This window comes from Rhincodon typus, chromosome 22 (genome assembly GCF_021869965.1).
Source record: "Rhincodon typus isolate 14 chromosome 22, sRhiTyp1.1, whole genome shotgun sequence".
NCBI lineage: Eukaryota > Metazoa > Chordata > Chondrichthyes > Orectolobiformes > Rhincodontidae > Rhincodon > Rhincodon typus.
This window is the reverse complement of record NC_063353.1, coordinates 18,165,286-18,176,843: the sequence shown is the minus strand read 5'-3', so window position 1 is coordinate 18,176,843 and position 11,558 is coordinate 18,165,286. Positions and strand designations below refer to the sequence as shown.

The 11,558-nt window shown below is 40.7% G+C and overlaps 1 protein-coding gene across 2 annotated transcripts in view; it reads left to right on the top strand.

Annotated features, from left to right (window-relative positions):
* LOC109915583 (cAMP-dependent protein kinase type II-beta regulatory subunit-like) overlaps nucleotides 1-11,558 on the top strand; it is a 91,016-nt gene that overhangs the window by 10,133 nt on the left and 69,325 nt on the right. For both annotated transcript variants that reach the window (XM_048610083.1, XM_048610084.1), the window contains exon 2: nucleotides 11,038-11,073. In XM_048610083.1, the coding sequence (XP_048466040.1) occupies nucleotides 11,038-11,073 (36 nt within the window). The remainder of the gene's footprint in view (nucleotides 1-11,037; nucleotides 11,074-11,558) is intronic.

Below are 11,558 nucleotides of genomic sequence, written 5' to 3'. Positions count from 1 at the left end.
CTTTGAGAAGGTGACCAAACAGGTGGATGAGGGTAAAGCGGTTGATGTGGTGTATATGGATTTCAGTAAAGCGTTTGATAAGGTTCCCCATGGTAGGCTATTGCAGAAAATACGGAGGCATGGGATTGAGGGTGATTTAGCGGTTTGGATCAGAAATTGGCTAGCTGTAAGAAGATAGAGGGTGGTGGTTGATGGGAAATGTTCATCCTGGAGTTCAGTTACTAGAGGTGTACCTCAAGGATCTGGTTTGGGGCCACTGCTGTTTGTCATTTTTATAAATGACCTGGATGAGGGCGTAGAAGGATGGGTTAGTAAATTTGCGGATGACACCAAAGTCGGTGGAGTTGTGGATAGTGCGGAAGGATGTTGCAGGTTAGAGAGGGACATAGATAAGCTGCAGAGCTGGGCTGAGAGGTGGCAAATTGAGTTTAATGCAGAAAAGTGTGAGGTGATTCACTTTGGAAGGAGTAACAGGAATACAGAGTACTGGACTAATGGTAGGATTCTTGGTGGTGTGGATGAGCAGAGAGATCTCGGTGTCCATGTGCATAGATCACTGAAAGTTGCCACCCAGGTTGATAGCGTTGTTGAGAAGGCGTACGGTATGTTAGGTTTTATTGGTAGAGGGATTGAGTTTTGGAGCCATGAGGTCATGTTGCAGCTGGAGTATTGCGTACAGCTCTGGTCACCGTATTATCGGAAGGATGTGGAAGCATTGGAAAGGGTGCAGAGGAGATTTACCAGGATGTTGCGTGGTATGGAGGGAAGGTCTTATGAGGAAAGGCTGAGGGTCTTGAGGCTGTTTTCGTTAGAGAGAAGAAGGTTAAGAGGTGACTTGATAGAGACATCAAGTGACTTGATAGATGATCAGAGGATTAGATAGGGTGGAAAGTGGGAGCCTTTTTCCTCGGATGGTGTTGGCTAGCACGAGGGGACATAGCTTTAAATTGAGGGGTGATAGATATAGGACAGATGTCAGAGGTAGGTTCTTTACTCAGAGAGTAGTAAGGGCGTGGAATGCCCTGCCTGCAAAAGTAGTAGACTCGCCAACTTTAAGGGCATTTAAATGGTCATTGGATAAACATATGGATGATAATGGAATAGTTTAGGTTAGATGGGCTTCAGATTGGTTTCACAGGTCGGCGCAACATCGAGGGCCAAAGGGCCTGTACTGCGCTGTAATGTTCTATGTTCTATGTTCAGAGTCCTGCTATTCGTTGTATACTTTTCCTTAACACTTGATCTTTCAAAATGTAGCACCTCAGGTTTATACGGATTAAAGTCCATTTGCCATTTCTCCATCCATATCTGCAGTGGATCTATATCCTGGTGTATTCTTTGACGACCTTCTACACTATCCACAAGTCCACCTTTCTTTGTGTTGCCTGCAAACTTACTCGCCCACCCATCGACATTTTCATCTGAGTCATTTATATATAATCACAAAGAGCGGATCTCTGCAGAACACCACGAGTTACAGGCCTCCAGCCTGAAAAACACCTTACCGATATCCTCTGTCTTCTCTGGGCAAGCCATTGCTGAATCCACATGGCCAAGTCATTGTGGATCCCATGCTTCTTAATCTTCTGGATAAGCCTACCATAAGGGACTTTGTCCAAAGCCTTACTAAAACCCATTTAGACAACATCCATTGCTCTACCCTCATCAATCACCTTCGTCACCTCCTCGAAAAATTCAATCAAGTTAGTAAGACATGACCTGTCCCACACAAAGCCATGCTGACTGTCCCTAATTAAGCCATACTTGTCCAAATGTGTGTAAATCCTATGCTTCAGCATTCTCTCCAGCAGCTTCCCAACCACTGATGTGTAACTATAGAATGCCTTGGGATTCTCTTTTTCCCCATTAGCCAAGGTCATTTCGTGGCCCCTTCTTGCTGTGCTAATTCCCTGCTTGAGTTCTTTACTGCTTTCCTTATATTCCTCATTTGGCCTGTCCAATTTTTAGTGTCCTAAACCTTACATATGCTGCTTTTTCCCTTTTTGGCTAAATTCACAACCTCCCTCTTTATCCAGGGGTCCTGTACATTACCATCCTTATCCTTCCTCCGGTCTTGCTGGAACAGGCTGGTCTTGAACTCTTCCCCAGCAGGTCTTTAAACAGTTTCCACATGTCAAATGTGGACTTGCCTGATAACAGCTCCTCCCAGTTAACACTCATTAGCTGCTGCCTAATACTGACATAATTTGCCGTCCCCCAATTTAGTACCTTCCTGTAAGGTCCTGATTTATCCTTGTTCCTAGCTATCTTAAAACTTAAGGACTTGTGATCACTGTTACCAAAATGTTCTCCCACTGAAAGGTCAGGGATCTGGCCAGGCTCATGGGCCAGTACAAGGTCCAGTATGGCCCCTCCTGTAGTTGGACTATCCACACACTGTTTCAAGAAATCTTCTTGGATGCACTTAACAAATTCTGCCCTGTCTAAGCTTCTTGCTCAAAGGGAGGCCCAGTCAATATTGGGGAAATTAAAGTCACCCACTATGACGACTCTGTTTTTATTCCATCTTTCCATAATCTCCCTACATAATTGTTCCTCCAATGTCTTGGTGACTGTTGGGAGGCCTATAGTATAATCTAGTCAGAGTGATTGCACCTTATTTTTGAGCTCTACCCATATTGCCTCAGTGGATGAGCCCTCCAGTATGTCCTCTCTAGTGGAGATGTAACATTCTCCCTGATTAATAATGTAACTGCACCACCTTTTTTACCTTCCCCTCTATCTCATCTAAAACAACGAAACCCTGGAACATTGAGCAGCCAGTCCTGCTCCTCTCTCGACCAAGTCTCTATAATGGCCACAACACAATAGTCCCATGTACTGATCCAGGATCTAAGCTCACCTGCCTCATCTATAATACTCCTTGCATGGAAATAAACACTCTTAAGCCCATGAGTACCATTGTGTTCATTTACGTGTCCCTGCCTGTCTTTTTCTGATTTACTGGTCCTAACAGCTACCTTTCCCTCAATCCCTCCACTTGCAGACCTTTTGCTCTGGTTCCTAGCCCCCTGCCACTCTAGTTTAAATCCTCCCGAGTAGCACTAGTGAACCTTCCTGTGAGGATATTGGTTCTGCTCCAGTTTAGGTGCAACCCATCCCTCTTGTACAAGTCACCCCTGCCCCAGAAGAAGTCCCAATGATCCAAGAAGCTGAAACCCAGCCAAGCATTCATCTGACCTATCTTTCTATTCCTTGCCTCACTAGCATGTGGCACTGGTAGTAATCCAGAGATTACTATCCTTGAGGTCCTGCTTTTCAACCTCTTTTCTTACTCCCTGTATTCACTCTGCAGGACCTCTGTCTGGCAAACCTTTGTCATCGCGTTCTTGATCTTTAATTCTGGCATCTTCATTCAGTACTTTGCAATCTGGCAGGCACAGTTCTTTATTTTTAATTCTAAAAGTGTGTTAAGTCAAAAATTAATTATCCAAACTTTGCAGTTCTTTCACTCGTGGGATGTGGGTGTTGCTGGATGATGAGCATTTATTATCCTTCCCTAGTTGCCCTCGAGAAGGTGGTGTTGATCTGCCTTCTGTTGAACTGCTGCAGCCTGTGTACTGTAAGTTGACCCACAATGCCCTCGGGGAGGGAATTCCAGGATTTTGACCCAGCAACAGTAAAGGAATGGTGATATAATTCCAAATTGGGAGGGGAACTTGCAGGTGGTGATGTTTCCATGTATCTGCTGTCCTTGTCCTTCGAGATGGAAGTGTTTGTGGATTTGGAAGGATCTTTGATGAAATTCTGCAGTGCATCTTGTAGATAGTGCACGGTGATGGAGTGAGTGGATGCTTATGGATGTGGTGCCAGTCAAGATGGCTGCTTTGTCCTGGATGCTGTCAAGCTTCTTGAGTATTGTTGGAGCTGCACTCATCCAGGCAAGTGGGGAGTATTCCATCACACTCCTGACTTGTGCCTTGTAGACAGTGGACAGGCTGTGGGAACTCAGGAGATGAGTTACTCACCACAGTATTCCTAACCTGATCTGCTCTTGTAGCTACTGTCTTTAAATAGCTAGACCAGTTGAGTTTCTGGTTAATAGGAACCCTCAGAGTGGTGACAATGGGGCATTGAAAGATGACAACACCATTAGGTTGTCTCTTTATTGGTGATGGTCATAGCCTGGCGTTTGTGTGACACGAATGTTGCTTGCCACTTGTCAGCCCAAGCCCGGATGTCATCCAGATCTTGTAGCATTTGAGCACTGACTGCTTCAGTGTCTGAGGAATTGCAAATGGTGCTGAACATTGTGCAACCATTGGCAAACATCCCCACTTCTGACCTTATGATGGAGGGCAGGTCATTAATGAAGTAGCTGAAGATGGTCAGGCCTGGGACACCATTCTGAGGAACTGCTGCAGAGATGACCTGGAGTGGAGATGATTGACCTTCAACAAATGTAAAGATCTTTCTTTGTGCCAGGTATGACGCCAACCAGAGCAGAGTTTTCCCCTGATTACCCACTGATTCCAGTTTTCCTCTGGCTCCTTGATGCCATACTTGGTTGAATGCAGCCTTGATGTCAAGGGCTGTCACTCTCGGCTCACCTCCTGAAATTCAGTGCTTTTGATTGAACCAAGGCTGCAGTGAGGTCAGGAGCTGAGTGGCCCTGGCGGAACCTAAACTGAGCGTTACTGAGCAGGATAGCACTGGTGATGGAACCTTTTATTGTACATTGCTTGCTTAATTAAGTTTAGTGCTCTTATCAAACTTGGTACAATTGGGTCTGAATATACCACAGCATAGAAAACCTACATGGAGCAATTGTCCGTATATGGTTCAATTCTCTTAAGCTAATTATTTGAATAAATACTTCCTAAAGTATGGATATTTGATTGTATGGTTTTAAATTTCAGGGTTCACGTGAGAGAGTACATGTTAAAGTAATGTCTGTGCATGTTTCTTAATACAAGGGGAGAGAGCATTGTTTTGAGGTATGATTTGGAGCACAGTTAACCAATGAGCTGATGCTTCTTTGTTTGAGAGGCTTTAATTGCAATGTCAAGAGAAAGGGATTTGGGAAAGAAAACATCTGTCAGCACTGAGTGAGGCAAAAATACATATGCAACAGATTTGATGGTTTACAGTTTTATATCTTGGCTTTCTTAGAGAGATAGATATCTTTTCTACTCTCTTCATACTGACGTGTAATTTGTGGAAAAACATGTCTATTTTTATACCAATTTTTGAAAAAAAGACTTCTGTGCTAAGTTTCTTAGAATTCTGAGGCAATTGGACATGAATTTGGCTGGATTTTCCATTACTGTGAAAGTTTGTGCTGTTTTCCATTGTCTGATGTCACTAAACCTCCAACGATGTTCACCACACAGGAAAAATACAGATTTATGAGCACTATTGCCTCATAGCGCCAGGGACTCTGTTTCGATTCCAGCCTCAGAAGACTATCTATCTGTGTGGAGTTTGCATATTCTCCTGTTGTTTATGTCGGTTCCCTACGGCTAGTTCCAGCTTCCTCCCACAGTCCAAAGATGCACAGGTTAGGTGGATTGGCCATGCTAAATTGCCCATAGAGTCCATGGATGTGCAGGACAGGTGGATAAGCCATGGGGGGAATGCAGGATTACAGGAATAGAGTAGGTGGTGGATCTGAGTGGAATACTCTTCAGAGGATCAGTGTGGACTTGATGGGCCAAATAGCTTGCTTCCACACTTTAGGGATTCAGTGATTCTACTTTGCAAAGCAAAAATCCTCTCTACCTTTAAGATGAGTTTGTACATGCTTTACCTTAGGTTTCTGAATGGACCTCTCAAATGGTAATTCTGATCTCTTTCTTTCTGCATCTTCTCTGCGGTGAGGTCTTACATTTTGGTACAACAAACAGGGGCAGGACTTGTATAATTAATGGATCTTGGGTAATGTGGTAGAACAGAGATCCCTAAGGTTCAGGTACATAATTCTTTGAAGTTTGTGTCATATATAGACAGGATGGTTAAAAAGGCATTTGCATGTTTGCTTTCATTGCTCAGACCCTTGAGTATTAGAGTTGGGAAGTCCTGTTGAGGTTGTACAAGATGTTGGTGAGGCCTCTTCTGGAGTACTGTGTCCAGTTCTGGTCACCCTGTTATAGGAAGGATATTATTAAATTGGAGAGCATTCAGAGCAGATTTATCAGAATGTTGTCGGGTATGGAAGGTTTGAGTTATAAAGAAAGGCTGGGACTTCTTTCAGTGGAGTGTAAGAAGTTGAGAGGGTTTATACAGGTTTATAAAATCATGAGGGGTATAGATAGGGTTAATGGTAGGTGTGTTTTTTCTGAGCGTGGGGGATTTCAAGACGAGGGGCCATATTTTTAAGGTGAGAGGAGAGAGCTTTAAAAACACACAAGGGGCAAATTTTTGACACCATGTGATTCATGTGTGGAATGAACTTCCTGAGGAAGTGGTGGATGCGGCGCAGTTAGATTGTTTAAAAGACATTTGAATAAGTGCATGAGTAGGAAAGGTTTGGAGGGATATGGGCCTGGTGCAGGCAGGTGGGACCAGTTTAATTTGGGATTATGTTCGGCATGGACTGGTTGGACGAAAGAGTCTGTTTCCGTACTGTATGACTCTGAATGTGTTCTGCACTCTGTTCTGCTACCCTGATGCAATTTATATGGTATGTAAGCAAAACAATATTTTTCATTGCATCTCGGTACGTCACAACAATAAATTAAATTCAAACTCAAAATAAATGGATGTCTTTAGAGTGTTGTATGTATGTTGACAGTTATAGTGAAGGTGAAGGGGAAAAGAGTGGACAAGTAGTTCCTTTGAAAACTGAACTGAGAACAAACGGGAATAAAACCTAATAGCAGTATGGCTTGGAGTTGGTGAGTGAAAGAATATATTTACGCAGTCAGGTCAAGGAATTTGAGACGGTGAGTGGGAAGCTGCAGAGGCTCAGCTGTTTAGAACTTAGTGTGACTCCTTCAGGGATGAAGAAGGTTCAAAAGACTGCTGATGAGTTTACTTGGAAAATGGTGAATAATCACAGCTAGGACAAGATTAGAAGCATTTTGCAACAACCTAAAATTTGCAGGAGCTCATCGCAACAGGACGAGTCACGAAGGTTTTGAAGAGTCAGAGTTGAGGACAATTGCTTAAAATATTTAGTGCAAGGTACAGTTAAAGTTTTGTGGAGATTGGATAGAACATGAGGGAGCAGAGATTATATTGGGTGAAGCAGAACTTTGCTCTGGATTCTGAGGGAAGCTGCTGAGAAACTGGTGAGCAGAGGTCTAGGAATACATGTGGGGCCAAGCCTCTGGTTTTGTGGAAACATTCAGACTGCAGAATGCTGAGAGTGAACATTTAGGCAGATAGCCAGAAGATGTTTAGCAGTTTGGTGGGAACTGTGTAACTCTAACATGATGGATAATTGTTGATATTTGACATTGCAATTATAAATATTTATAGAGATAGTTATGGTATAGTTTTAAGTTACTCAATTATGAATTAATAGAACATGTACATCATAGCCTTTCAATAGTATGTATATTCAGATAGTTCATAAGAATGGAAAAACATAATAAAAGGCTATACAGCTCATTGTAGTTGCAGCACCCTTCAATAGGATCACGACTGATCTTGGCATGTCCACATCCAACTCGGATGGAGAATTCCAAACATTGACAATCCTTTTTGGGTGGAGAAATTAAATGTGTCTATTTGTCTTGATTTCCAAGCCAAAGGATTCCAGTCTCAATCCCTTCATAATCTTGAATGTTTCAGTAAGATCTCCTTATTCTAAATTCCAGAGCGTAATGGTCCAGTTTACTCATGCTGTCATCCCATGGAACAATTGAGTGAACTTTGACTCCTTCCAATCCAAGTAAATGCTTCTTTAGATACTGAGATCAAAATTGCACATTATTGAGACCACACTTGGAGTACAAAGCCTCATAATTTTAGCCAGACTTTTAAGTTCTGTCATACCAAATGAATATAAATGAGTATTTCTGAAAAAGACACATTTTGTCGAAGTTCTTCATCTTGCACTTATTATTTGTCACATTTAGTATTTCCAAGAATACCAATAGAAGTGAAAACCATCACTTGTACCAAAAGAGTGTACTGATTTTGCTCGGTTGGCAAGTGGACTGTGGCACAGCTTTGCCATGTAACAGTTGATGATTGACAGTTAACTGCCAGGCTTTGATTAGATTTTCTTCAGTCAGGCAGATTTGATTCTGATTAGTCAGGGCATTGCCTATTGATAGCTGATTTTTTTTTTTTTAAAAAAAAAACGAAAACAGCTCTTTTTAATTGCAGTCCACAGTTTTTTTTGTACAAAGCTATAAGAAAGACACTGGTTCTTGCATGGGACAAGAAGATAAGGTGGTTTAGAAGGCATGTAGGATACTTGCCTTCATTAATAAAGGCATACAATACAACAGAATAGGGGTTATGCTGATGCTGTATGTAACACTGTTTAGGCTACAACCGGAGCACTGCATGCAGTTCTGGTCATGATATTTATAGGCAGGATGTGATCACAGAAGGGAATGTATGGAGATGATTTACCAAGATGCTGCCTGGGCTGAAGTTTCCAAGTTCTGAGGAAAGATTTGGATAGGCTGACCTGATAGAGGTATAGAAGAATTTGAGAGACATAGATAAGGTGGTGAGGAGGTGGTTTTTTTTCTCCAACAAGTCAGTAACTAGGGGACAGAGCTTCAAGGTGAGAAGGCTAAGAGAAGATTTTTTTTTCAGCCAGAGGGTGGTGCAAGTCTAGAACTGTGCCTAAAAAAGTGGTTTAGTCAGAAACCCACATAACAACATTTTATGCCATATCATATATATAAATATATGTATGTTCACTTACATTGTGGTTGCCTCTGGGGCTATGGGTCAACAGCTGGAAAATGGGCATAGTGTGGTCAGAAACAAAGAAGGAGAATGCTGGAGAAACAGAGCAGGTCTGGCAGGATCTGTGCAGAGAGAAAGGGAATTTAACACTTTGAGCCTGACATGAGTCTTCAGAACTCAAAGTTCAGAACTGTTCCAGTTGTGAAGACTCATACCACATTTGCAACATTTTAACACTGTTTGTCTCTCCCCAGATGCTGCCGAACCCACTGGGTTTTTCCAGCATTTTCTTTGTTTGAGTTCTAGCATCTGCAGTATTTTGCCTACAGTGCAGTAAGACCTTTTGCAGCTAGAATGGGCCAAATGACAACCACCTCCTGTGCTTGTAAATATCTATGACTTTAACCTTTTCAGGTAAGATTGGGCATGTTTCAGAACAGAGAGTGAACACGTTAGAGCCTTCCATGAGAATGCGAGATATACAGGAAGAAATGATCTGACTGGGTAGCCATTATCCTGCAATGTGCTTTAAAGCCAACTTGTTTCAACATTTGATCAGCATTGTATTTTTCTGACTAACTTACCATGTGAGTCTTGGTGGAAAGCCATGCTAAAATCCATGTGCTTTTTACTTACTTACAGAATCTTCAATAATCTTGCTAATGGATCTTGGTTGCCAGGAACTGAGGTCACCCTTTGCAGCAAAATTTGTATTTACCTGGTTAGATTTTGATTCTGGAAGAGGAAAATAAACAAACAGCCAGTGTATGACTTAATTTTGGTGCTTGCTTTGGCACACTGTGCCACGCATTCAGTTTTTAAAATTTAATATTTGAAATAAATTATTGGGAAATGTCTGACTGATTTCAAATTTAACACTGGAGGCAAATGAGTACTTTGCCGCTCGCATAATGCCAATTGATAATGTACACATGGATCCATATTCAGACCAGTTTTTCTTTTCTATTCGTAATATACGCATCTTGAAATGGTAAATAGAGTAATTGCAGTTAAGCTTAAGCTTGATAACAAACTTGAGGGCATGTCTGACTGGGGAAAAAAAAGTTGAGTTTACACGAGATGTACATGCCTGTAGATATGTGTTTAATGCGGATAAATATGCTAGTGCTTTTCACAGTGGGAAATTCAAGAAAGGAAGTGTGCAAGGCAAGATTTAAATAAGAAATGAGGTTTTTTTTATATGTGCAGCATTGAATGCAAAAGGAAAGTGTGTATAGGTCACTTGTTAGGCTTTATTTGATGTACAGTGTTTAATGGGGCACCTCATTGTAAAGGGTGCAGTGAGGATTCACTGGAATGAATGGCTATTGTAGGAAAGAATTTTCAAGGGTTAATCTCACTGGAATCAAACATGAAGTCAGTCGTGAAGGTTGGTCACTCTTTAAAGGAAGTTGTGAATAATTTTTAGAAGTAGAAGAGAATTGTTTCTATTGTTTGATAACAAGCGGTAAACTCCAGAATGATCACCATGAATGAGGAGAAAGTATCAAAATTGTTGTTTGTTTGTTTGTTTGCAGCATAGGGTTTTTAGAAAGTGGGATCCCTTATCTTTTAAAGTTATTGAGGTCGATGCTAAACGATATTCAGAAACAAATTGGCTAAATGTTCCAATAATGAAAAATGAGAAGACAATACAATGAAATCAGATTAAATGGTGGAAATTTAAAACTAGTACAAATATAAATGACAGAATGATTGATTGATTGATTAATGGTCCTGTTATTTCATGAAGATTTTTTTTCCTGTTTTGTATTTCATTACCACCTTTTCCAGAGAATGGACCCTGTGTTCCTGTTTACAAGTCCACATCATCTTCACTTCACAACAGTGATAGTTCCTGGTTTCACAGTTGGTGGGAATTATTGCTGATTTTGTAACACAGTGATTTAGTGAATCTTCAGTGGAAACATTCAAGGATTTCTTATTGAAATGTGGAAAGCATCTCATTAGTTTAAGTACTGATTTTGTGTTGATGATGGCAACAGTAATGTATTTCCTTGAATGTTTAAACTTTCAGTAAAAATTGTGTATAAAATAAATGTAAATCTTTGCAACATCTTTAGTATAAGTGTGCTTTTCTAAGGTTTTTAATTCAAATCACTGAGGGAGCAAAGAATTGATCTGTGAAATTTCCAAAAGTATTTGCTAAAACACTGTATTGTTCCCTTTTGTGTTTTCCAGCTCCAATGATAAACAGATTTACTCGACGAGTATCTGGTAGGAATACAATTTGTATATATAATTCTCCTTAAGTGATATGGATAGTGGGAGGAAAAATGAAATTCATACTGTAGAATTTAATTAATTTTTACACTGTCTAATTACAGCATTGTATGCTTAAGGACAATTCTGCACTTCACTGAATCAGTGGACCATTACATTATTTTCCTCTGGAATTATGTAGTACAATGTGCAAGCAAAAATATAATAGTGTTCAGCAGCTGAGAACACTGCAGAATTCATGAAATACTGTATGGGCAACATTTAGTAGTACACTTCTGATAGAGGAAAAATTTATTGCTTATGGAAACTTTTAACTTTTAACTTTTCGATTTAATGCAAATGACTCGTGTATATTTGCTTTTATCAATTATCACTTGTAGTCTTACCCTTAGCAGCAAGCTATTCTGTAAATAGGTTTGACAATTTAAAAAGGCTTGTTGTCCTAATTATGTAGTTAGAAGTGTTAAGATATTTGATTG